Here is a 27995-nt window from a genome sequence, read left to right as displayed (position 1 = left end):
ATGGAATCCCAATCAGAAGCCATGGAAGACAGCATAGCGACCATCAAAGACAAGCGTCAACAGCTCGAAGCTCGCATTCTAGCCCAACACTCGAACCAGTTGGAGCTCCTCTCTTCTCTTGAAGCACTGGTTCCTGATCTCGTCTCTTCCCTCGACCTCTCTCTCAAGGTTGTGACCTCCTTCAATGGCCGCCCCTTTGCTCCTACACCAGCTCTTCCTGAACCTAAAAACAAACCCTCTAAGTACCCTTTGGTGGCTACTAACTCTATGCCCCACAAAACCCGCCTTAATCCTCTTTCTTCTGGAGAAGCGAAACCCGGCATTCAGAAGAATCAAAATGCAAAGGCGTTCCCGGAATCGAATCCCAATCGGAAGCGAGCTCGCCAAACGGACGGCGGGAAGTTTTCGATGGATGATAGTGGAAGCCCTTTGTCGGTTGTGCGGTCGATGGTGGCGGTTAGTTTACTCGAACGGGTGCCTTTTACGGCGATTGATTCTTCGACGGTGTTGAGGAAATTGGAGAATGATCAGAAGGCTACGACGGCGGAGAAGGCGGCGTTGAGGGAATTAGGTGGCGATTCTGGTGCGATACTGGCGGTAGAGATGGCTTTGAGGTCGATGGCGGAGGATTGCGGTGGGGTTGAGTTGGAGGAGTTTGTGGTGAGTGGGAAGTCTCGAGTTATGGTGTTGGGGATTGATCGAACTCGGCTCATGAAGGAACTGCCTGAGAGTGCTAACTTTCAATTGCAGGAATCGAGTTTGGGAGAGGGTAATTCGAGCCATAAACAGAATCAACAAGTGGTGGGCGGCGGCGGCGGTGGTGGTGGTGGTGTGGATGTTCTTGGCGGCGTGTTTGGGATGGGAGGGCCAATGCCAAGGCCAATACCGGAGATGTGGATGGGGCATGGAGATCCCAATATGCAGGGACTGACACACATGTTTCCGGCGAGTGGACCAGCAGGTGCCATGGCTGGGACAAGGGGTGCGCCTAGGATGATGGGAATGATGGGGATGGCTCGAGGGATGGGACTCCCACCATTGCACAGACCATTGATGGGGCCAAATGCAGCCATGGCTGGCCCCATTTCAATGCCGCAGAAGCTTAAAACTGAAGAGGATGAACTGAAAGATCTCGAGGCCTTGTTGAGCAAGAAGTCCTTTAAAGAAATACAAAAGTCTAAGACTGGTGAGGAGCTTTTGGACCTCATTCACCGGCCAACTGCTAGGGAAACTGCTGTGGCTTCAAAGGTATATAGATTTTGCTTTAAAAGTATGATGGTAAAGCTTGGCTTCATTCAAATTTTGTTAGGTTTCTACTGTGTAGGTTAGATAAGTCATTGAAAAGCATGACGTAAATGTAACGACCCTAGCCCACCGCTAGCAGATGTTGTTCTCTTTCCTTTTCAAACTTTCCCTCAACGTTTTTAAAATGTATCTATTAGGGAGAGGTTTCCACACCCTTATAAAGAATGTTCTGTTCCCCTCACCAACCGATGTGAGATCTCACAATTCATCCCCTTCAGGGCCCAGCGTCCTTGTTTGCATTCGTTCCTCTCTCCAATCGATGTGGGATCTCACAATCCGCTCCTCTTTGGGGCCCAGCGTCCTCGCTGGCACAGTGTTGGGTGTCCACCCTCCTTCAGGGCTCAGCGTCTCCTCATTGACACACAGGTCGATGTCTAGCTCTGATACCATTTGTAACGGTCCAAGCCCACTGCTAGTAGATATTGTCCTCTTTAGACTTTTCTTTTCGGGCTTCCCCGCAAGGTTTTTAAAACGCGTCTGCTAGAAAGAGTTCTCCACACCCTTATAAACAATGCTTTGCTTCTCCTCTCCAACTAATGTGAGATCTCACAGTAAATCTAGCTGCTTTTCTGTGGCAGGGATTCAAGTTTTTGTGATAGAAATCCCTCGTTTTAAGCACATATGATGTAAATCTAGGTTCATGGATTCCAAATTGCTATGTTCTTATCATTTATGTTAGAGAAGTCCTTGGTTTTAAGCCCCCTCCCAAGCACACATAATGGAGTGAGAGGAGCAAACTTCATCATTTACTGCTAATTGATGCCTTTCACCATCCTCACTGCCTTTCCTTCTAATAAATCTTCACTCTCTATTGATTGTTGCTCCAGTTTAAAACTAAAGGTGGTTCGCAACTGAAGGAATACTGCTCGTCCTTGACAAAAGAGGACTGTCGGCGTCAATCTGGCTCGTTTATCGCATGTGAGAAGGTTCGTACAAATATTTCCTTTTAATAGCGACATGTTTCCATAATTCCAAGTTCTTGATTCTGGGTGGAGCTGTTCAAATTATTGCTGTGAATGCTGATTTTTCTTTTTATTTGTTTTTATTTAGAAATGGATTTGATCATTAGAATAGTAGTTTACCTCCTCAGTTTCATAAAATGATGAAAGTGAATTGTATAACTTGTTCGTATTGAAGTTGTCCGTAGTAAAGTTTATTCGGTCAATAATAAGGTACATAACGGATTGATTAAATGGGCTTGAAGTTCCATTATCGTTAGGTCGAAAATCTCTACTAGGTTTAGTGCACTTCGGTAGTTGTGAATGTTGCTGTAATCGAATGTCTTTCTCATTCGACATTCCCTCTTACCAAGCTCTCATACTCGCCAGGGTTGAGAAGACAGTCCCTGAGCTAATTGGGCTTCGAGATTGCGTATAGAAACTAGTTTGCATTTTGACCAGAAATGAAAGGAAAACAATATAGGAGCATTTTTTTATCCCAATTCATTGATTTCTGATTCCGAAATCCACCCCTAAATTATTTATATATCCCTATATCCCGGTGTTATTTATATCATCTCAATGTTCCCGAACCCACCATTAGCACCACTAGCAAATATTGTCCTCTTTGGACTTTGTCTTAAAGAGATTCTCCTCAAAGTTTTAAAACGTGTCTACTAGGGAGAAGTTTTCACACCCTTGTAAGGAATATTTCGTTTCCCTCTCCAACTTATGTGGGATCTCACAATCCACCCCTCTTGGAGGCCCAACGTCTTTGCTAGCACACTGCCCGATGTCTGTCTTTGATACCATTTGTAACAGCTAAGCCCACCACTAGAAAATATTGTTCTTTTTGGGCTTTCCTTTCCCTTCAAGGGCTTCCCCTCAAGATTTTGAAACGTGTCTACTAGGGAGAGGTTTCCATACCCTTATAAGGAATGTTTTGTTTCCCTCTCCAACCTACGTGGGATCTCACAATCCACCCCTCTTGGAGGCCCGACGTCTTCGCTAGCACATCACCCGATGTCTGTCTCTGATACCATTTGATACCATTTGTAACCGCCTAAACCCACCACTAGTAGATATTGTTCTCAATGGACTTTCTCTTAAAGGACTTCCTCTCAAAATTTTAAAACGTGTCTACTAGGAAGAGGTTTCCACACCCTTATAAGAAATGCTTCGTTCCCCTCTCCAACCGATGTGGGATCTCACATCCACCCCCCAACCCCCTTATATGACATAGGTTCCTCAAGCCAGTTGAACTCGTTCCAGTAAGCCTAGTGGGATGAAACGTGTGGTTCAACTTTAGTTGCCTATTTATGCCCATTAACAAACTGACTCTTTGAAATAAACTCCAATACTCCTTCGTGCGGTGCCACGAACTACTTGTTTAAGCTAATCGGTTGCAGTAAATTTAATTATATCAATACTTTTATCATCTTGTCTCCATACGTGAGAAAAAGTAATTGTTCTTATCTAAGTATGAATTCTCCAACTTATTTCACCGTGTTACAATGTTTGACACGTCCTAAACGAATAGATTAGTCTCTCTAATTATTTCCTAAATATTTCGCAGGTTCATTTTCGGCGAATAATTGCTCCACATACAGACATTAATCTGGGTGACTGCTCTTTTCTTGATACTTGTCGGCACATGAAGGTAAATATTTATTTCATATGGATCATATGGCAATGAAATATCAATACCACGCAATGTTTGGTGACATAGATGTATTGATCAATGTGTTAATGATAAAGCTACATTGCATTCTTCCCAGACATGCAAGTATGTTCATTACGAGCTCGATCCAATTCAAGATGTGCCACCGATGCTGATGGGAGCTGGATCTATATCTATTCCGAAACCGCTAAAGCCTCAACGAGCTGAATATTGTTCCGAAGTGGAACTTGGTGAATCGCAATGGATTAACTGTGATATTCGTAATTTTAGAATGGATATTTTGGGGCAATTTGGAGTGATTATGGCTGATCCACCGTGGGATATCCATATGGAATTGCCTTACGGGACAATGGCGGATGACGAAATGCGCAATCTTAACGTTCCTGCGTTACAGACTGATGGTTTGATTTTTCTTTGGGTCACTGGACGTGCAATGGAACTTGGAAGAGAATGGTAGGTTCTCACTTCTTATTGTTGTTGGCTATAATAATTCCTGTTTGATATGTTCTTTCTGATCTTGCTCGATATATAGCCCCTTCGGGGATGTTCGATCTTGTTCAATTTACATACATATATTGTAACGACCCAAGCCCACCGCTAGCAGATATTGTCCTCTTTGGGCTTCCCTTCAAGGCTTTAAAACGCATCTGTTAGGGAAAGGTTTCCACACCCTTATAAAGGGTGTTTCGTTTTCCTCCCCAACCGATGTGAGATATCACAATCCACTCCCTTTCAGGGCCCAGCGTTCTCGCTGGCACCTGTTCCTTTCTCCAATCGATGTGGGACCTCACCAAATCCACTCCCCTTCGGGGTCACCGTCCTTACTGGCACACTAGCTTGTGTCTTCCCCCTTTGGGGAACAGCCTCCTCATTGGCACATTGCCTCGTGTCTGGCTCTGATACCATTTGTAACGATTCAAGCCCTACCGCTAGCAGATATTGTCTTCTTTGGGCTTTCCCTCGAGGCTTTAAAACACGTCTGCTAGGGAAAGGTTTCCACACCCTTATAAAGGGTGTTTCGTTCTCCTCCCCAACCGATGTGGGATATCACAATCCACCCCCTTTTAGGGCCCAGCATCCTTATTGGCACTTGTTCCTTTCTCCAATCGATGTGGGACCCCACCAAATCCACCCCCTTCGAGGCCAGCGTCCTTACTAGCACACCGCCTCGTGTCTAGCCCCCCTTCGGGGAACAGTCTCCTCACTAGTACATCGCCCGATGTCTAGCTCTGACACCATTTGTAACGACTCAAGCCCCACCGTTAGCAGATATTGTCTTCTTTGGGCTTTTCCTCAAGGCTTTAAAACGCGTCTGCTAGGAAAAGGTTTCTACACACTTATAAATGGTGTTTCGTTCTCCTCACCAACCGTATCACATCTATCTATACATTAAGGAATATATTCTTTCTGAACAATCATTATGTGTTTATGCTGAATTTTTATATTTAATTTGGTTCACAAGCATATAACCTTGCCTTTGCAGTTTAGAACTATGGGGATACAAGCGTGTTGAGGAGCTTATATGGGTTAAGACAAATCAGCTTCAAAGAATTATTAGAACAGGGCGGACAGGCCATTGGCTCAATCATAGTAAGGAGCATTGCCTTGTTGGAATAAAGGGTAACCCAGAAGTTAACAGGAATATTGATACAGATGTTGTTGTTGCCGAGGTTCGGGAAACAAGTCGTAAACCGGATGAGGTCAGTATACTATCTCTTGCAATACTTATCTATCGGTTTTTTGCTCCAAAAGTCCACGAGTTCGAAATATTGACGTTTATACTTTATAATTACGCGTCGTTGCAGATGTACCCTTTGCTTGAGAGGATAAGTCCAAGAACAAGGAAGCTAGAATTGTTTGCTCGGATGCACAACACTCACGCGGGGTATATTTCATTTATATTATCGTTACCATATTTTTCCTTTCGTAGACGCTTCAAATGAGTATCTTTCAAGAGATGAAACTATAGCGATCGCATGCATTATGATCTCGAAAAACTTGTGAATTCCTTGCTTATACACATACTTGTTCACATTTCACACGTGCATTTACAAATCGGTGGCTGCTGGTGATATTTGTGAGATCCCACATCGGTATGTGAGGGGAACGAAACATTCTTTATAAGGGTGTGGAAACCTCTCCCTAGCAGATGTGTTTTAAAAACCTTGAGGGAAAGCCCGAAAGGGAAATCCCAAAGAGGATAATATCTGCTAGCGGTGGGCTTGGACCATTACAGATGGTATCAAAGCCACACATTGGGCGATGTGCCAGCTAAGAGGCTGAACTCCGAAGGGGGTGGATTGGCAGGGTCCCATATCGATTGGAGAAGGGAACGAGTGCCAGCGAGGATGCTAGGCTCCAAAAGGGGGTGGATTGTGAGATCCCACATCGGTTGGGGAAGAGAACGAAACATGCATTTTTAAAACCTTGAGGGGAAGTCGAAAAAGAACAATATATGCTAGCGGTTAGCTTGGACTGTTATAATAAATATCGTTTCTACTTCGAGTTCGAACTCGATCATATCATTGCTCCTTAAACTTAGCACATCTTGATGATCATGGTCCTTTGTTGAATCGTTTTTTCAGTTGGATATCTCTTGGCAATCAATTGAGTGGAGCTCGATTAGTTGACGAAGGACTAAGAGCAAGGTTCAAGGCTGCATATCCAAACGTGGAGGTCCAACCGGCGTCCCCTCCAAGGGCTTCAATGGACATTGACTCTGGGGCTGCCCAACTCAGGAGCCCTTTTGCAGTATCAGACCCAAAGCCAGCATATGGGGACCCTACAATTCCCGAGGTACCATATGCAGCCGCAGGTACCCCAGATAAAGCCATGACAGTAGGAGTTGACACGGGTAACTGAATCAAAACCCCCACTAATTTATAACTACATCAGCTTTTGCCTCGTTTCTGTATCATTTTGTTGTAGTTCTGAAATGAGAAGCAAGATGTTAGTTGATATAATTTTGTATAACATTAGAGAATTTTGTCATCTTCCAATTAAATTGGAATTATTCTATAAAAGTTCTAATGTTTTCATAAATGTTAAATTGTCGAGCATAGTTGTGTTGGAATTCGCATAAATTTCTTAGGTTAGGTTGGTTCGGATCGTTCAGATGTAACAGCTCAAGCCCATTTCAAGTCCACTGCTGATGGATATTGTCCGTCGTATAGGTGTCATAGTTGGGTTGGAATTCACATAAATTTCTTAGGTTAAGTTGGTTCGGATTGTTCATATGTAACAGCCCACGTCCATTTCAAGCCCACTACGGATGGATATTGTCTATCGTATAGTTAGCCTCACAATTTTAAAACATGTCTATTAGGGAGAGGTTTCTACACGCCTATAAAGATGTGTTCCTCTTCTATAAGAGATATGAGATCTCACATTCTACTATGGGCCTTAGCGTACTCACAATCCACCTCTTTGGGGGCTTAGCATCCTCGCTGACACAAACCGAGTACAATTTACCGTGGGGCCTAGCGCCCTCACAATCCACCTCATTGGGAGTCTAGCATCCTCATTGACACACATCAAGCACAATCCACCCTAAGGCTTAGTGCCCTCATAATCTACCTCCTTGGTGCCTAGCGTCCTCGTTGACACACCGCTCAGTGTCTGGCTTTGATATCGTTTGTAACAGCTCGAACCTACTGCTTATAGATATTGTTCGCTTTGGTCTGTTACGTGTCGTCGTTAGCCTCACGGTTTAAAAAACGAGTATGTTAGGGAGAGGTTTCTACACACTTATAGGGAGGCATTGCTCTTCTATAAGAGATATGAGATCTCACAATCCACTATGGGGCCTAGCGTACTCACGATCTACCTCTTTGGGGGCTTAGTAACCTTGCTGACACATATCGAGCACAATCTACACTGGGGCCTAGTGCCCTCATAGTCCACTTCTTTGGGAGTCTAGCATCCCCGCTGACACACATCAAGCACAACCACCCTAAGACCTAACACCATCACAATCTACCTTCTTGGTGCCTAGTGTCCTCGTTGAGACACCGCTCACTGTTTGGCTTTAATATCGTTTGTAACAGGCCAAACCCACTGCTTATAAATATTGTTCGCTTTGGTCTGTTACATATCGTCGTTAGCCTCACGATTTTAAAAATGAGTATGTTAGGGAGAGGTTTCCACACCTTTGTAAGAAATGTTTTGTTCTCTTCTCTACTCGATATGAGATCTCATAGCAGTTAGATCATTTATTTTAATAAAAGTAAAATGGTTTCTTTTAATAAAAGTAAAATGCTAATTCGTAAAACACTTACTATAACTCATTGGCGATACGAACTCGCACACAAGAATAAATGAGGTTGCTCAATCGAAAATCATGCCCGACCCCGAGCAAGGGCCTAATTTAGATTGATAAGAATGAAACTCAAGATCTAAGCATCTGGGAAGGAATGATCTTCTCGAGAGTCTAAACGATCTACTCGAACCAGAAATACTTGAACGAAAAATCAATTTCAAATAGTTAAAAAAATTATATTTAAGAGTTAACGGAGAATAAATAATTATAAAATTAATATGTATATATAATTGAACTGTAAAAAAAAAAAAATATATATATATATATATATATATATATATGTATGTATATATATGTATGTATGTATAGAGTGGTATATGGTATAAAGGGAATTTATCGTCCTCATTGCAGCAGGAGAGAGCGGATAAGCCAACGAAAGGAAGAAATGTCTGCAACAATCAAGCACTCATTTCTTTCTCCTTCAAATCCAATTCATCTCTCCGCAATCTCTACAAATTTTCTCAAATCACACCCTTCCTCCATGATCATCTCGCACAAACCTTTAGGTTTCTCAACACCGCGTCTCAAAATCGTGAAATGTAGCTCGGAATCGAACGATGAAGCTCAAAACAATGTCAATTTGAATAATGCTTTGTCCAGCATGGTCGGTGAGCAGATTGAGGAACTTTTGAACAAGGAAGAGAATAGGAGTTTGCTCGATGGCTTGGAGAAGGCGTCGATGAGAGTTGAAATCGCCAAAAGGCAGTTGGCTGAGATCGAGAAACAGGAACTTGAACTCAAACGATTCAAGGATTATATTAACCAGCTCGAAAGTAGAGCATCGGAGGTATTTAATTAATCTCTAATTAATTTCTTGGTGCGACAAAACACCCCTTTGTTATCTGTTTAATTGCAAACCGAGAACCTGAGATGCTATTAGATTCAATGATTATATTAGCCAGCTTGAAAACATAGCTTCGGAGGTTTGTTAATCTCTTGATACTCCTGTTATGCAATGAAGTGTTCTTTCTTTGATTATCTATCTCAATGCAAACCAAGAAATCAAGAATGCTCTAGGATTCAAGGATTATATTAACCAACTCGCGGTTTGTTTAATTAATCTGTTACATATTCTTGTTGTGTGATAAAACACTCTTTTATAATTTGCCTGTGAGGATGCTCTAGGAATCAAGGATTATATTAACTCCCTGAAAACGAAGCTTCAGAAGTTTGTTAATCAATCTCTTTCGTACTCTTGTTGAATCTGTTTGAATGCAAACCAAGAAATTGAGGTTGCATAGGGTGTGCATTTTGCTAATTTCTTTTGTTCGTGGCTGTTTTGAATTGTATTTAGTGAAATGGGAATCTGTATACGTTAACCATTATTATAGCAAATTTGTAACGGCCCAAGTCCTCCACTAGTAGATATTGTCCTCTTTGGACATTTTCTTTCAGGCTTTCCCTCGAGGTTTTTAAAACACATCTGCTAGGGAGAGGAATGTTTCGTTCTCCTCCTCAATTGATGTGGAATCTCACAATCCATCCCCCTTCGGGGCCAGCGTCCTTGTTGGCACACCGCCTCATGTTCACCCTCCTCGCTGGCACACCACCTAGTGTCTAGCTCTGATACCATTTGTAACCATCCAAGTCCACCGCTAGCAAATATTGTCCTCTTTGGACTTTCTTTTTCGGGCTTCCCCTCAAGGTTTTTAAAACAAGTTTGCTAGGGAGAGGTTTCCACACACTTATAAAGAATATTTCATTCTCCTCCCTAACCGATGTGGAATCTCACAATCCACCCCCCTTCGGGGCCCAGCATTCTTGTTAGCACACCACCTTGTGTCCACCCTCCTTGCTGACACATCGCCCGATGTCTAACTCTGATACCATTTGTAACCGTCCAAGCCTACCGCTAGCAGATATTGTCTTCTTTTGGTTTTCTCTTTCGGGCTTCCCCTCGAGGTTTTTAAAACGCGTCTGCAAGAGAGAGGTTTCCACACATTTATATAGAAAGTTTTGTTCTCCTCCCCAACCGATGTGGAATCTCACAAAATTTCAGCTGAGGGACCGTGAACTCGTGGTTGATTCAAGTGAGGAAAAGGAAATGGTCAACCATATTTGATCCCGTGCAAAATTAAGTCAATTTTTATTACCTTTTCATTTGAGGAAGGACCCAATAGCCTAGTAAGCCTCCTCAATCGACCATTTTGAACTGTTTTATAACCTATAGGCTGGGTAGCAACCAAAATCCATCACTTATCGAAGTGAATTATAAGTGTTGTCTCCAAGTGACAATAATATTGTTGTCAACTACAAATAACAGTAACATCTGGGTCACTTTGCTCATTCAAGATTGAAGAATGTCAAAAGGAGATATTGGAGGCAAGAGGGATGATCGAGGAGGCCGAGCGCTCTCTCTCACAAAGCGAGGGTGGAAATGCAAAAAGAGACGTGGAAGATGGAGGAATTGACAGAGATGAAGAGAGATTGGAATCTGTAAAAGCAGCGTCCATATCAGCCATTGTTGGCACACTTGCAGGGCTGCCTATCTTTCTTAATCAAGTGACCAGCATTTCTCAGCTTGCACTCCCTACTGCAATCACCTTTATTAGCTGTGCCTTGTTTGGAGTTACATTCCGATACACAATAAGGAGAGACTTGGATAATATTCAGCTCAAGACTGGAACATCTGCCGCTTTCGGTTTCGTTAAAGGTATGAAAAGTAGCGTCTTGAATAAAGAATTGAGTTATCTATAAATCCATTGAGGAAGTTATATTGTTGATAAATGCAGGTCTTGCAACACTAGATGGTGGAGTACCTCTGGAATTTAATGCTGAGAGTTTCTCATCACATGTCACTGATGCTGCTGTGTATGTATCTGAAAACCTTTATATATTTATTTCTGCTGCTGTTGCACTGGAATTCTGTTTCAAGATGAGGTTATTAAGCCCTTTTCCTATAAGAAAATCAGTATAAGGGTCATTTGGATATGAACTTCATCTCAAGAAGATTAAACTTAGTTCATGTTATCCAACTCCCTGGGCCATCGGGCTACGGATAACAACACGACCTATTATTTACATGAACCATGTCTTAGAAATCTGATCAGTAAGCATTGTGTTATTCTTGAAATGTTATGTCACTAATAGCTGACTGGTTGAAGAAAGACGAAAAGAGAAATGAGCGATTAAGCAATACTTTACATAGAGACTAATGAAATGGAAGTTTTGATGCATGATAAGATTATTCAGAAAGACTAATTTGATTCCAAAATGGACCTTAACCAGTCATCCTATTAGATTTTAGGAGGAATCTTTATACCTGTCCGAGGTAGGAGAAATATTAGATAAGTGTATAATTTAGCACATATTAGTGAGACGTTATTTGTCTTATTTTCTTATAGAGCTATATATAAATAGTGACTTTTAAGTTTGTATTGAAGCTTTTGGAATCACTTTGAATATAGAACTTTGTTCTTAGTAGAAAATATAAGATAACATGCACTTAGGGTAAGGAAATTTAAAGTTAGTTTCAAATTGGACCATTCTAAGCCCTAAAAATGCATGCATAGCAGAAAGTTGGAGAAATAAAAGGCGACCCAAATGCAAGAGCTGTAGTGTTCATCAACACCAGGGAGGTATTAGTTTTGAACCATTTTAAGGCCTAACATTATAAACTTTGTTATATAAAACAACCACTTTTTGATATCTCAAAAACATAATAGGAATATATGTTGACACAAAAACAGGAAGGAAGAGCCTGCTTTTGCAAGCTTCTTGTTTTGGGTCCTTGGAAATGAAATAATAAATTCATTATTACATATGAACAAATAATAAATATAAATGTAAGAGGCCCGATTCACAAATAAAGCTCTCTAAGGGCTTTTCTTTTATCTTTTTCTTCCATCTCTTGGCCATTCAGACAATAACAAGATTGGAGTTTTTGGAGCTGACTGCCACTTAGTATTAGGGATGAACTCCAACTGACCTGAATTATGCGAACTCTGAAGAACCAAATGAAGATGGCGATGGGAGAATGAGAAAAATGGTTGCTGGCTTCGCCTCAACAACAGAGCTATTAACATATGCCAACAATAGACATTCTCCAAAGAGTTGAATGTCCAGAAACAATTTACTGCATAATTATTTCTCTCCCAGATGTATATATAGCGGTGTACTTTACAGTAATCGTAGCACAGGATGTGCGTTACTCAGACATTTTCTTCCCTCTTGATCTCATTTTCTTCCTGACCAGAAGTCGAGTTGAACTGCTCTTGTAACTACAGACCAAAAATTGAACATCAATAAAAATGACTTGTTATCACTTTTGTTTAAGAGTGTAAAACCACACATTTAATTGATTTTAATGATTACAAAGCATGTTCGGGAGTCATTTTGAACATGACAAGTTGATTTTAACATATTCAACATTGCTCCAAATATGCCTTGGAATCATTCAAAGTCAATTTTGATCATATAAAAATTGTGTTTAAGAGCGTAAAAATAAACATTAAATTAATTAATTTTGAACATGACAAAAGTGACTTTAACAATTTCAAAGTTGCTCCCAAACATGCCAATTTTCCACTAATGAACATTAATTCCAAGGAAGGTAAAAGCTTGGAGAACTCACTTGAATGTACTTCAACTTTTCAGCGGTCAATTCATAGGTCAAATGCGTCATTCTGGATAGAAGAGGGATTCCAATGAAATATATACATCTATAAAATTAGTTGTTCGAGGAAATTCTGGAAAAATATTCATAACAAATTTGTAGAAAACCCACCTAGCTTGAAGTTCAGAGACTTTCCGCATCAGTAAGCGCTCTCTCTCAACAGCTGCTGTTTCAGCCTGCCAAAAGGAGGATCTCTTCTGGGTGAGATTCTGTATAACCACACCTATCTAATCTACTTGCATTTATTTTCCAATAAGAGATTATCAGATGATATTCTTTTTTTTTGTTTTGTGTGATTTATAGAAGATATCGGAGGGGTATCGATTAATCGTTAATATCGATGTTGAACTCTTCAATTTACAGATATATCGACAGATATTCCATCCTTGGTAAGGTCGTAAGAGCAACTTTTTCCATCAATCACATAACACAACCACATGGGCAAAATGGCACTTACCATTCCATTGTTCTCTGAGTTTCGAGGCAAAGGAGGCAACTTTCCATTTTGAGTAGCTAGTATTTAGAGGGGAAAACATATCACTCACGTTAGGCAAGGAACCCTATTAATATAATAAGATCATCATCAGCCATCCTATAAAACCATTTTTACTTACCATCAACCACGTCTGCTGTTTGCAAGCTATTCAATAAGTTCATTATAAGATCCTGAAATCAAAAGAAAAGCTTATTTCTTCACGACTGAAGTTGACAACAAATTTCTTTGGGGCCAGGATTAATTTAGGAGACCAAGTACAAAAGTCGACCATAGTTTTAATGTTACATTACCTGTTGAATTGAGGTCTGATGGAAAAGATTCTGAAGATGAGGCAAAAGAATTGATGTGGGTAAGTTGGTGTTGCAAGACTCCTTAGGGGGTTGGCTGACAGACTGAGAACCAAAAAAATGGTAGCACGGAGATAGCAAAGGTTAGTTTATTCGATGACTGCCATGGAAACTTGACTCCGCTTTTAGTATTCATATAGGAAGCATACAAAAATAAAGTTTTTCCCCTTTAAATCAAATAACCAAACATACTCTAATTATTACCTTGTGGCAGGTCCCCAAAGCGTTAACAAGAAGCAAGAAAAAAAAAACATATTTTACATAAATGATTTTCCATGGAACAAATGCATCGATAATACACAGGCCATAACGTAAAATATTTTTTTTGTCTAGAAATAATTTTGAATTCCAGTAATAACAAGGAGACGAAAGCAAACAGGGACATTTTACCAACCTGCTTGGAATCAAATATCCAATCACCGACACTAGCCGACTTTCGTAGAGGCGAGTTCTGAACACACATCAAGGTAACAGAATTCAGCAAATGAGCATAAACTAACCCAGAAATGGTCATTAGCAAAGAATGGTAACGAACCTGTGAAGACCGACGTGAAACTGTGCTCAATGGAATATCCTAAGCCAGCATTCAAGTTAGTTCCAGTCAGTTTGTATAATAAATTAAATAATTGTATAACCTTACCTTTACGAGATCTAGGTTCTCTGATGTCACTGAAAAACGTCCCTTAATTTGCACAAGATTAGCTTTGGATTTTTCATCCATTGAATCTCTAAACCCTGTTACAAGAGGAATAAAAAAAAATTACAGCCAGAAGAGCCCACAAGCAGGAAACACAATTTGACCACTGTCATACAAATCTTGAATGCTGGGGATTGGGCAAGACATTGAGATCAGTTCTAATATTTCAAACATCATTGCAGTTAGGTTTAATTTGAATTTAAAATTGAGGGCTTTCTCTCCATTTACTTGGCTTCTTTTAGGGTTCAAATAGTTAGATAGTTATGCTGGTTGGAAAATGTCATAGAGCCAAATAATGAGCTTAACAAATCGACGGCATTGTCTGTTTCCTTCAACCAATTTCCACCATCTATTAAACACCATTAAAAGAAAGTCAATACATCAATCACTGAACCAATCTTGTTGTTAAAGCATGACAAGCAGTAATGACAAGTTCAAAATGTGTTTACTATCTACCACCAACCAAGAACCTTTACATGTGATGTATTAACTATTAATAACAAGTTCAAAACAATTCAGGTCAAAACGAAGCTAATCATATAACAAATCAATTGTGTTGATTTCTGAAAGAGATGCACAAATGTCAAACAAATTTCATAAAAAGAATAAAAAAAAAATGAAGGTGTAAGCCAGTTTCTTTTTTTTTTTTTTTTTTCTTTTTTTTTAAATAAAATAAAATAAAATAAAACAAGAAACAAGATGCAAACCATTTTCTTGATGAAGATGTAATTATCAGAGTAAAAGAAGATGAAATATTGTTTCCATTCTACATAAAAGTGTTATCGTATAATTTGTAACAAGATTAAAGTATATAGAAGTGAGGTTTGTGTGCAAGATGAGACCAAGATGCAATCCATGCTATGCTTTTGACTGATTAACTTAGGATCTGAATGATTGACCACAAAACAGTTTGTTGACTTCAAAATGATTTCATCGATGAATCAGTTGGATGCTCATTCAATTGTCAAAAGGATATTGTTTCTTTTTGCAGCAACAAAAATTGGATTGAACAAATGTGATGTGACATTAAATATCAATTAAAAATTAAAAATGAGATCTTGAACACATCTACTACTCAACAGCTATGTATGTTAAATGGCCTCATTACCTCCAGAAGATTTTATGGGAGCTGATAGGCTGTTTGCAGAAGCACGGTTTGGCAGCATTAGTGGACCACTGAAGCTTGGAGCTTGCCGTGCCTCACGACGATTTTTTTCAGTAGATGGTTGAATTTCAGAATCAAACCTAACAATCAGCAATGAAACAAATTATCATTGCAACTTTCTAGCATTAACCAGCTAAAAACAAATAACTACTTGATTTAAGAAAATGGTGGTTAGTTCTTCTATCCCTTCTTGTTCCACCCAACCCAAGATCAGGATCATCAGGTGGATAACTAAAGTTCAAAATTAAAAATCTCGTAACAACACGAACCAAATATTAATCCCTAGATATATTGCAGACTGGCTAACAAAGATTTCCTTGGCGGTAGTTAAACAACACGGCTAAAATACTTGACTATCGTGCTACTAAAACTTTTTTCATCATGTCAATCGGTATAAAAATAAATGCTAAAGTTTTTGACAAACAAACTTCTGTAGAGGTCCTTTGGGATATCAGACAGCTCAGTGCCTCATATTGGAGCGCCCTTTTCAAACTCTTCTGTAACCTTTTATAGTTAGTCAAGATTGATTGGTTATTTTTAATAACCTATGTTACGCCAGGGCTTCCATGGCCTTTACATGTCCCTTTTATTCACTTCCAAGTTTAATATGAAGCCAAAAGAATAAACAATGTTTCTTGTTTCTTTAACTCAAATTGTACTCCAAGGTCTAGCAACCAATCTATTCGTCAAAAAAAAAAAAAAAAATCCTCATTCCGTTTTAATGAAATTATCCATATAGTACCAATTGGGTTTTAACTGGAAGGAGGGATGTGAGGCTGACACACAGCAGGAAAGGACAACAGATAAACCTACAGGGTTTTTTTTTTTCCAAGTAGAAGGTTTGCAGACATTTTTCTATCTTCGAAATGAAAGTTAGATTCTAGTGCATTAATCCCGATTTACATCAGCACAAAAACGTTGTAAGAAGTAGGAAGTACATTCCTGTTTATGCAATGAGAAAAAGGAACAAGGAATTGTACAGGAGAGTTTAAACATAACTCATGCGTATTAAAATCATCTCAAGAAGCAACATGAGCAAATGCTGAGACTAACAAATATGAAACCATCAAAAGTACAAACCTCTCAGAGCCTCGCACTCTTTCTGATAAAGAATGACTGAGCACAATACCGGGCAGAATTGGACCACTTTGAGTTTGACGACCTTTTGGCATTTGAGTTTTGGGCTTGCCTTGTACAATGTCTTGGCCAGAGGTAGATGCTTCTGCTTCGGTGCTCGTTCCATTTCTACTCCATCCAGTTTTTTCTTGCAACCCACCTTTCAGCTTATCATTTTCCATAAAGTTTCCTTTTTTGCTCAAGCACTCCACTTGTGGCAATCCCTGACCACTTGCCCCTGCTCCATGTTCATCCTGAGATGATTCATTACATGAATTGAAATTCCTCAAACTAGATTGAGGGCAAAAAGCATCCTGACAATTACAAAGTCTACAAATGAGCACATAAAAACTGATTGAACTTGTAGAAAGAAAAAGTTGGAGTTAGTAACTCTAGACCTTAACACTACAAGAATTTATACTTTCCTCCTCTTCCTTCATCTCTGCCATATCATTATTCACCTATTCATAAATATAAAAAAAAAATCAAGGATAGAACTCAGATTCACTGACTAAAGACCAGTAACCGTAATCAAGTTAATTTTAATATAGTTAATAGCGCAGCAAGTGGAAGTGAGACTTACCAGGGAAGCTTGGGCTTTCAAATCCTCAACATCAAAGTTCCATGCACTAACTCCTCGCTGGTACTCACTCTGGTGAAATCAAGATGTGATACATCCAGTAAGAAAGAGTTCAAAACACGAAAAAAACTGTGCACGGTGAAAAAAGTTTAAGAATCCCCCTTTTTCTAGATAGAAAAAAATTGAAGATCTGTTTTTAATGTATTCATAGAAAAGAATAGACCAAGAAACCACCAGGTACAAACAAAAGAAAGAGATAATGCGGATCCGTTAACTGTCTTCGCAGAGACAATATCAACACTTGCTGTAAATGCTTGCAAAAACCCAATTATATAGTATACACTCCTTGAGTTAAAAATGAGAAGAAAGATCTCACCAAATATTCACGGACAAAAGGTGCTATAAAATGAATCAACTTGAACAAGCAGTACTGGACTGATTTTTATATATATAAATCCATTAAGAGTGGATAAATGGCTTAAAGAAATATTTATAACCTGTGATAATGCTTCTTGCTCTGATGAAGGCATTTTTTTTAAGGCTAGCTGGGCAGCATCTTTAAGCTGCATATCAGATAATCCATCAGATTAACGAATCCATGACATAATTGTTGTAAAGCAGTAGAGAGGTTACCTGGAGGTCCTTTACACGATGTGAAAGTGGAGGCAAGTTAGCGAATAGTTTCTTCAAAGAAAGCTCTGGAGGCTTTGCATGCTTGAAAAATGAGTGCTTTAAAAGTTTTTCAGCTGTTGGCCTCTTCGTTTGATCTTTCACCAGGCACATTGCAACCATTTCTTTAAAAGACTGATTACAACTGGAAATCTTCTAATTAGAATACATCTATTAAACATTTACAAAGAACGATTCATGGCTTTGGTCCAGCAACCTGTAACCATTTAATATGTAGTAGACCTAACATGGAATTACTGGCACGCTTAAAGAAAAATAAAGAATTTCCACACAATGGAAAATCAATCTGTTATGAGTTTTGTTAAAGATCATGTATTTGTTTAGATTGCTGTCAGTTAGTATCTAATTAAATCTCCGTTAGGAGTTAGATCTAGTTTTTTATTTAATTTAATTTTTGATTTGATTAGATTTTATTTTTGATTTGTTTACTGGTTTGTTACCAGATTTTTAGGTAGATTTTCTAGATATCTCTTTCTATTCTCTGTGTATATATAGAGCATTCTTGCTCTTCAAAATTTAATCATCTCATCTACCATTCAATAAATCCCTCTTTCACTAACAATTGGTATCAGAGCTATCTTCTTAAGGGATCTGTGAGATCAAAATGGGAGAATCAAGTTTTTCAGTTGTTGCACCACCCGTCTTCGATGGAGACAATTATCAAATGTGGGCAGTTCGTATGGAGACTTATTTGGAGGCCTTGGATCTTTGGGAAGCAATAGAAGAGGATTACGAGGTCCCTCCGCTTCCAGCAAATCCTACTGTAGCACAAATCAAATTACAGAAGGAAAAGAAGACAGGAAATCAAAGGCAAAAGCTTGCCTATTTGCCGCTGTATCTGAAATGATCTTCATGCGAATAATGTCCCTTAAAACAGCAAAAGAAATCTGGGATTATCTCAAGGCTGAATATGAAGGAGATGAGAGGATTCGTGGAATGAAAGTCCTGAATTTGATCAGGGATTTCGAGTTGCAGAAGATGAAGGAGTCAGAGTCCGTAAAAGAGTACTCTGACAGACTTCTCAGCATCGCCAACAAGGTGAGATTGCTTGGTTCTGTATTAAATGATTCCAAGATCGTTGAAAAGCTGCTAGTCACTCTTCCAGAGAAGTTTGAAGCCATCATTACTACTCTGGAGAACACCAAAGACTTGTCAAAGATTTCTCTTACAGAGCTCTTGAATGCTTTACAAGCGCAAGAGCAAAGGAGGTCTATGAGACAAGAAGGGGTGATTGAAGGTGCCTTACTTGTTAAGCATCAAGACAGCCGCAGGTATAAAAACAACAAAAATTTCAAAAATCAATTGACGTATGGAGATTCATCTGCCAATTATCAAAAGACAAAAGGAGGAGGTTTCAAAAAATCCTATCCACCTTGCTGCCATTGTGAGAAGAAAGGCCATCCACCATACAAGTGTTGGAGAAGACCTGACGCCTTCTGCTCCAAATGCAATCAACTTGGACATGAAGCTGTGATCTGCAAAGCCAAAGATCTGGTGAAAGAAGTAGATGCACAGGTCGTTGATCAAGAAGAAGAAGAAGAAGAAGAAGATCAATTGTTTATGGTCACTTCTTCCTCAAGCAAAGAATCAAGCGAGAGCTGGTTGATTGACAGTGGGTGCACAAATCACATGACATATGACAAGGAGTCTTTTGAGGAATTAAGAGACACCGAGGATAAGAGAGTGAGGATTGGCAACGGTGAACACTTGGAAGTCAGGGAAAAGGCACAGTAGCTATAACAAGCTATGAAGGTACAAAATTTATTCCAGATGTTTTATTTGTGCCTAAAATTGATCAAAATCTCTTGAGCGTTGGTCAGTTACTTAAGAAAGGTTATAAAGTGTTGTTTGAGAATAAGCGGTGCTTGATCAAAGATGCTAGTGGCAAAGACTTATTCAACGACAAAATGAAAGGAAAAAGCTTTGCTCTAAATCCGATGGCCTTTATATCTAGAGCTGGTGCCACTGGGACTTGGCACAAAAGACTTGGGCACTTTCATCATCAAGGTTTGCTTCAGATACAGTCAAAGAAGCTGGTAGAAGAACTCACTGACATTGATGATGACATGTCTCCTTACCGTACTTGTAATTTTGGGAAGCAACATAGGCAACCCTTTCCTAAACAGGCATGGAGAGGCTCTGAAAAGCTGCAACTGGTTCATGCTGATCTTTGTGGTCCTTAGCGAACACCATCACTAAATGGTAATCTTTATTACATTGCTTTTATTAATGAACTAACAAGAATGTGTTGGATATTCTTGCTAAAGCAAAAGTCAGAAGTTGCGGGTGGATTTTGGAAATTCAAAACCGAAGTTGAGAATGAAGGTGCATGCTTGATTCAGACTATAAAGTCAGATAATAGCAAGAAGTACACTTTAGAAACTTTTAACAGGTTTTGTTTAAAGGCTGGAATTGAACATCAATTGACAGCACCATACACTCCTCAACAAAATGACGTTAGTAAAAGGAGGAATAGATTCATAATGGAGATGACGAGACGCATGCTTCATAAGAAGGATCTTCCAAAACGTTTTTGGAGAAAAGCAGCAAACACTGTTGTGTGCTTGCAAAGTTGAATTTCAACAAAAGATGTGAAGGTCCTCACACCATTTGAAGTTTGCATGTTAGAAGAGTCTGAAGATAAACGACTAGAAGGGTCTGAAGATGAACGACAAGATGCTTTGGTTGATGATGCACCTGTCAGAGGAGGAGCTCTCGGTGATCGAGAAAAACAAAATCTGGGAGTTGGTTGATCGACCTCTAAATAGAAAAATAATTGGAGCAAGATGGGTGTTCAGAAAAAAGCTTGGAGTTCACAGCATCTAAACAAGGAGGAGTGTTAAAGATCACGTATTTGTTTAGATTGCTGTCAGTTAGTATCTAATTAAATCTCCGTTAGGAGTTAGATCTAGTTTTTTATTTAATTTAGTTTTTAATTTGATTAGATTTTATTTTGATTTGTTTACTGGTTTGTTACCAGATTTTCTGCAGATTTTTAGGTAGATTTTCTATATATCTCTTTCTATTCTCTGTGTATATATAGAGCATTCTTGCTCTTCAAAATTTAATCATCTCATCTACCATTCAATAAATCCCTCTTTCACTAACAAGTTTAAAGAGCGTATAAACAATAAACAATTAGCTCAAAACCAGGCTACGTAAATATAAATAAGTAGATGAATCAAAGCTACAAAAGACAGAAAGATAAAAAACAATTTTTTTGTGGGCTTGGTTTGATCCCAATAGTCAGTATTAGACCCTGGCAAATGCTAAAGCTTTAGAACATAGTAGTTAACTAGGGGCCTACATTAGAAATGTTGGCATCAACTAGAATGGGAAGCCTACCTAAAATTAGGCAGCATAATCCCAAGCTCCATAGAACACATAGGGGAAATATACTCAAACAAAAGCAACATTTTTTGTAGGAATGAACTTGTCATCAATATATAACAGTATTTAGCATACGAATATAACAGAGTAGTTCATTCAAAAAAAAAAAAAAAACCAACGAAACACCTATACCTTAGAGAACCTTTTATCTCTATCATAATCCAGCCCAGGAGGAGCATTTTGTATGGTCATAAGAAGCACCTATTAAGAAAACAAGGGAAAAGGAGACGAAAAAAACTGTCAGATGTGGAAATAAAAATATTGTGGATAAAGCTCAGGTATGTGCAAGTCAACATACCTTCATTGGAGGATATTTTGAAAATGGTGCATGACCATGAGCCAACTCCAATGCTGTAATACCAAAGGACCAAATATCAGCCCTGCACATAATAATGAAAGGAACTGATGAGAGGACATCCTATATTCTTTTGGGAGAATTTGATACTCCATAGTGAAGGGCAGAGAAACGAGAATCCTATACCCCTGTTACTATTGTGCATTGGCATCCAAAAGTAAACACACCAATTTGTTTATTTAGTTCATTCGACGTTAATTATCCGTATTTATAGTAAGAAATAATTAACTCAAATTCATTATATGTAATTTATGCAACAAACATTGCTAAAAAAAATTAATTTAATTATTAAAAACATTGTTATATTTTAGGCAATAAACAAATGATACATTTTAAAAATCTCATTCATAAATACCAACCAAGTTCGTTCCATTCCGAGCATCATATTTGAAGTTTCAAAATTATTTTCTCAGTTTTCTATTGGAACTGCAACCTATCTTTGCTTTGAAGAAGTCAGAAAAAATAGAAGGCCATTAACAAATAAACATTGTTGGCCAAGTAACAGTAGACATACATAAATAATGAACCCCATAATGATGTTTAAAATAAAATCCAAGCAATACTCTACTGTGATGTATACAATTAAAACCATGAGTGCCACCAATATTCAGCATTTTCAACATTGCAACATGTTTTGCACAATGGAAACGTAGCCCTCTTGACATATTGCTCTGAAGATCCCCAGTTAAATCTAGTCAACTTTGCATAAGATAATTGCTAGCATTTATGGGATGGTGACAATGATTTCAGGCAACTAACTCAGTCCAGGTTGAAAATAAGCAAATTCAAAAGAATTGATGAGAATTCCTAGTCAATTAAGATGGGGAAAGGTAATAGAACTTTTTGGAATGATAGGTCCATTTTGGGTGGAGAGCCAGGTAATTGGGTGAAGGTTTCCTAGGTTTATAAATATTGCAGTGGATATTTATGGCAAGCCAGAGTGTGCGCTTAGTTGTGGGGTTTACAGGGGAGAGACATAATAGAATCCTTAGAGGGATTGAAAGGGAGTCTTGTGACATTTGGTCCCTCGTGAGGTTCAGTGTTTCTCTTTGGGTGTCGATAACAAATTTCTTTTGTAATTATTTACTAGGACTTATTTTTCTTGATTGATCCCTTTTGATATGAAAACCCTAGTCAATTGAATCTAAGAACCTACATAATCTTCATGGATATGCAAACCCCTAGATCGTAACTACTAAAGCCCCCAATCAAAATGATTTCATCCCAAATGATTGTAGCTTTTGGGAATTTGATCTAACAACCTTACTGAGGAATAAGACTTTTAAATCTAAACATTCAAGAAACCCAAAACGATAAGAATCACCCCAAGGGAAAGTAAGATTTGGATTATTTGTTGGTGTGGAATCTTTGCTTTAGTGGGTGAACAACATAGAAAGGTTACGATTAGGATGTCCAAACTTGGCTCTAAATCCCAGCTGCTTTGTCCTTTGCTTAAAAGCAGAATAACCTTAAAATCACTTGTTTTTTTTTTCAGTGCTTCTTCAGTTTGAAACTATGGTCTCTTCTATTCTCCTCTTCCGGAGTTTCTGGGGAGCTTCTTGGTTCTGACAAAGAAAACACAGAGCATTTGTTCTGTTCACCTAAGAGACCTGCATAGAGCATATGTTCTGCAGCCACGGTTCAAAGGAGAGGCCCAGATTTGGTCGCTAAATACACTAGATGAATTTATTTGGGAAATGTGGGAAGAAAGAAATTGGAGGATTTTCGAAGGAAGAAGTGTGAGCTGGGAAGAGGTCATAGGTTCAGCAAAATTTCAAGCTTTAGATTGGTGTGGGTTTCTATATTTCCTATCAGTCTGTTCATTTCATGGATTTTAAAATAAACATTGAATATACATACTTGTTTGATTTACCAATTTTCAATTTTTAAAACTCAGGAAGTGACTTTCGGAACTTCAAAATCCATCCAACCTGAGTTTTCTAATACCCTTCATATTAGTGAGACTTTTATGCATAGGAGATGAACAGTTAAAACATAACCTAATTAGTTAACCATTACTAATTATTTTTAATTAATATCAATATATTATTTAGACTTAACAAATTTTAACTAATACATTTATAAGTAATATTTTCTAATATTTTATATTTATTAATACTTCAATTCATTTATGTTTATTTAATTATCTTTACAGATTAAATTAAATCATTTAATTTTTGGATAACTTGTAGTTAATATTTTAATATAAAATTATTTTTTATTTTAATTAATTAAAATATAGTAATTTGAAACTTCTGATTTCATTAATTTATTCTCTTACATTTAATTAATTCATTAAATAAATAAAATTCTCGTGAACAAACGTTATAAAAAAAGTACAATATTTAATTCCCAAATATTAATTCTCTTGAATATTTTAACATAGATAATTAATGTCCCAAACATTTAATATTCATACTCATCCAAAAAAAAAATCATGATCCAAACAAGCCATATAGGAGAAGGTTAATATAGATATAAGGATGTAGAACTCTATACTATATCCTCAACAACATGAAACAAAAAAAACTATTGAATCATTGTGAGAATAACCCTACTAATTGCATGATAATATTTAATCTGAAGTCTAAATCAAACAAACTCACTTGGAATCATAACCCGTTCCTGGTTGAAATACCTCCGGCGCCATCCTAAGAAAAAAGTTAGATTGGTCGAGTGTGAATTGTTGGTGAATACTTGGTGATAATAAAACATGAGAAGGTTAAAAGTATTCGCCCAAAAAATAAATCTTACCAGCATGGGGTTCCCGTGAAGGTATTTCTGGCGCGCTGTCTATCGCCTGTTTCAAACATGCAAGCTGAAACACCAAAATCAGCAAGCTTCACAGCCCCATTACTATCAAGTAGTATATTTCCAGCCTGCAAACAGACATATTAAAAGATGATAAAATAATAGCCTTCTCATTATATGGTTAAGCTTGAAGCGGGAAGGGAACAAAACCAAGAATTAATGTGAATGGAGTTAATAGACCTTCACATCCCGATGTATGTGTCCCTGGCGATGAAGGTACTCCAAAGCTTTAAGAGTCTCTTTCAGGATAGAACAAATAGCAACCTCTTCAAAGCCATCTGAGTACGCTGTCTTCATTAGGTGCAAACAAGAACCCTCTGCCATGAATGGCATGACAACCCAAAGGTCTCGTTCAACAACAAATGAACAATAAGCCCTTACAATGTTAGGATGATCTATCAAACTCATTGTTTGAGCCTCCCTACGTATATCATCCTGTCAAAATCGGACTCTGAGTAAGCATTTAAAGCTAAAACAAAGAGGGTTGAGAACGAAATCTGAAAAGGGTACGGAAAAAATATGAGAAACACCAATAAATTACATTAAGAAACCACAATATAATAATCCACTGGTTCCAAATAATGTTGCACGCAAGAAACCAGAATCTAAAAACAAAATGCCTTTGTGGCTATCAAAGAGCCCGATATGATTATCATCGTGAGTGATAAAAACTTTAAGGGGCCATCTTCGGCCAAGTGTGGTTTTCATAAATTTTTTTGTTTGTGAACTGGATTGGTAATCCATCACTTCTTGTAATTGTTTTTTGTAGAACTCTTTTTAGCTTCCTATAGGCATGCACGCATGCACATATAGAGACAGGGGCTGGAGTGTATGTAACAAACCTCTCGTAGCTACCGATGATGATATAAAAAGGGGACCCTGCATATCTTTACCATTATCACTTCAAAAAGTACTTCACAATCAAGAGATGGAAACCAAGACCTACTTTCAGTGAATTACTCACTCTATTGTCTTCACTTTGGGAGAAACTTTGGAAGGTTGTTGATTATATCTGGGTTCCAGGCAGATGATATGAGCTCATTTCCCGTCCTTTTTCTTATGTACCAACAATACTACCTTATCAAAAAAGTTAGAGAAGCTAGGGGGAAATTTTCGTAACTTCGGTCGTTGTTTTACGATAGCGGAAAATATAGAAGCCACTCCATAGGGAAGTTGGTTTGTTCTATTTAATATGGTATTGACAAAACATATCGACTAGGTTTCTACTATCTAACATTTCTTGCAGCCTTCAGAATAACTCAACCCCGACCCCGTGCTAAAGTCACTCCATTCTTGAAACTCCTAATAGAAAATGAAAATATTGCTCATCCTGAACTTTTCTTGACGTAATTTATATCCCACATTCACAGCATCCATTTTCCTCAGTAATATTCATATCCGTGTAGCTCAAAGGCTCAAATTTTCCGATTAGAAAAGTATTACAAATTTCTAGTTAAATATTTGTGAAAGTAAAAAACTAGGCCCCTGTTCCTTGCTTGCCGGTGTAGCGTGAATCAATCGCAAGAATAATGGAACAGGGAAACAGTCAAACTGAAGTCACTTCAGTTTATATACATAAACTAACCTCACGAGAAACCACGAAAGTTGTCGTGTACAATTATACTCATATCCCCCGAAATTTCACCAACAAATATAAAAGATCAAAACTACAGAAATTTAACAAATCCTACATCACAAAAGGATGAAAGAAAACATATGTAGTAAAAGGTACCAAATTATCATGGCGTTAAGCAAATCAGCAAGCACCTCTTCACCCCCACATGAACACAAACTATCCAAATCAATAACAACTCAAACCCGATCTTAAACAAACAAAGCCGGAAGGTCAATTAAGCAATTACAGAAACACAAAATTGAGCTAATTAACAACAATTCAGAGCAGAAACAACAGAAGGAGCAATAAAACAAGAGAGAAAACTCACAAAATTACTATTGCAGCGATCAAGATCCAAACATTTGATGGCGACAACTTCATTAGACGGAGTATAGATCGCTCTAAAAACAGTGGCACTAGCACCATAACCAATCTCTTCAAGAAGCTTATAATCAGTCGAATTGGCGCTGTAAGTTCTTTGCCTTCCCCCCATACTGCCCATAACCAAACGAAAACTTGACAACCACAAAAAACTTCGATCGGAAAACCACTGTACAGTGGAATATCAGTGAGAATAAGGTGTCACGAGGTGTACTGCTAAAGTATCAGGTCGTTGACCGCCATTGAAGGGGTAGAGAGAGAAAGGGGAAGAGGATTTGGGGGTGAAGATGCAAATAGAGAGAGTTAAAGGGTGATGACGTGTCAACGGCCCACAAACGACCAAACCGGCCCACCAAGGACCAAACCGGCCCATTGGTGTTGCCAACCGAAGTATTCCCCTCTCATCCTAATCCTCTCGCGTTTTCGATTGGAATTTAAACGTATGATCTTTTTAGCTAAATATGTCATTTAAAATTAATTTATAAATGACGTTTTGAACTATAACCCTTTATTAAGTCCGTTTAAATATTATTTTTTACTTTTAGCGTTCATTTTAGTTTCTATTGTTTTAAAATTTTCATTTTTATATCTGTCCTTTAAACAACATCCTTTTGGTCCCTATACTTTCAAATTTTGTTCGTAATATCATTTTAGACAACTTTTAAGGTTGTTTTAGGTTTGGTTTCTATATTTTCTTATTTGGTTCATTTTGATTTCTGTATTTTGTAATATCTCTTATAGAGTCTTAAGCTCTGGGTCTAGTATGCCCTTTCGTTTACCGCTCGAGATATTAGAAGTTGCAAAATCAATGGATGTCGGTATCGAAAACGTGTTTGAAAGTGACTTGGCAAGAGGAGCGTTGGAGTTTTAGTTAAGCACTCCACTTCGTTTACTAATTTCTTAAAACGTAGTCATAAATTTGTACTTGCGGGTTTCGATGCATAGATAAAAATTTATGTTTACATTTTAAAGTACAGATACCAAAATGAGTAAAGATCAAAAGTATTTGGACCGAAGTAATATTTAAATCGGTTATTTCGATATTCACTCTTTTGGTTTTAGAATTTTAAATATCATTTTACATTACATCTTTCGTCTCTAACCTCTTAGGTTTATTCTTTTTCTTTGGCTCGTGAACACTTCTAAAATGTAAATTTTAGATCTCGAGATTATTCTTAGGTTTAATTTATTTTTGTCCTTTTTTTCCTAATAACATCCCCATAAGATAAGTAAGGTACGAAAATTTAAACCTCCAATTAAATATTTTAAAATTTTCAAAACTATATAGTTTAAAATGATTAGTTTTCTAAAATACAGGGACTAAAAAAGAAACGTCCAACGTTGATGAACCAAAATGAAACAAATTTGAAAGTTTCACGATTAAAATAAATATTTATAAAGTACAACATTTTTGTTAAAAAATTTAATAATTGTTCAATAATTGTAAGAACAGAACAGAAGATCGAATCATTAATATGGTAATCAATATCTTTAT

At 38.0% G+C, this 27995-nt stretch overlaps 3 protein-coding genes across 4 annotated transcripts; 2 read left to right on the top strand and 1 right to left on the bottom strand.

Annotated features, from left to right (window-relative positions):
• LOC111431216 (N6-adenosine-methyltransferase MT-A70-like) lies at positions 1-6966 on the top strand. The gene is made up of 7 exons (XM_023067802.1): positions 1-1248; positions 2133-2231; positions 3820-3903; positions 4022-4377; positions 5408-5624; positions 5730-5809; positions 6510-6966. The coding sequence occupies exons 1-7, from the start codon at positions 1-3 to the stop codon at positions 6784-6786; spliced, it is 2361 nt and encodes a 786-aa protein (XP_022923570.1). The 3' UTR covers positions 6787-6966.
• A 1605-nt stretch (positions 6967-8571) lies between these two features.
• On the top strand, positions 8572-11177 carry LOC111431219. The gene is made up of 3 exons (XM_023067807.1): positions 8572-9029; positions 10535-10895; positions 10975-11177. The coding sequence occupies exons 1-3, from the start codon at positions 8628-8630 to the stop codon at positions 11157-11159; spliced, it is 948 nt and encodes a 315-aa protein (XP_022923575.1). The 5' UTR covers positions 8572-8627; the 3' UTR covers positions 11160-11177.
• A 644-nt stretch (positions 11178-11821) lies between these two features.
• Positions 11822-26783, bottom strand: LOC111431217 (serine/threonine-protein kinase BLUS1-like). 2 transcript variants are annotated; one of them, XM_023067803.1, is made up of 21 exons: positions 26448-26783; positions 24685-24939; positions 24448-24572; positions 24300-24344; positions 21637-21718; positions 21471-21539; positions 17892-18062; positions 17756-17821; positions 17262-17330; positions 17077-17139; positions 16643-16992; positions 15506-15642; positions 14341-14435; positions 14236-14274; positions 14095-14151; positions 13644-13745; positions 13472-13523; positions 13315-13370; positions 12969-13033; positions 12816-12867; positions 11822-12462 (listed from the first exon to the last, which is right to left on the bottom strand). In XM_023067803.1, exons 1-21 carry the CDS (start codon positions 26619-26621, stop codon positions 12394-12396), a joined length of 2193 nt encoding a protein of 730 aa, XP_022923571.1. In that variant the 5' UTR covers positions 26622-26783; the 3' UTR covers positions 11822-12393. The 2 variants fall into 2 exon arrangements, with proteins under 2 accessions (XP_022923571.1, XP_022923572.1); XM_023067804.1 differs by having other exon boundaries at positions 16643-16932.
• Positions 26784-27995: the final 1212 nt, after the last annotated feature.

The sequence above is a fragment of the Cucurbita moschata genome, unplaced genomic scaffold (assembly GCF_002738365.1).
Source record: "Cucurbita moschata cultivar Rifu unplaced genomic scaffold, Cmos_1.0 Cmo_Scf00035, whole genome shotgun sequence".
Taxonomy (NCBI): domain Eukaryota; kingdom Viridiplantae; phylum Streptophyta; class Magnoliopsida; order Cucurbitales; family Cucurbitaceae; genus Cucurbita; species Cucurbita moschata.
Note: the sequence above shows the minus strand (reverse complement) of the source record. Positions and strands in the feature narration are given on the sequence as shown.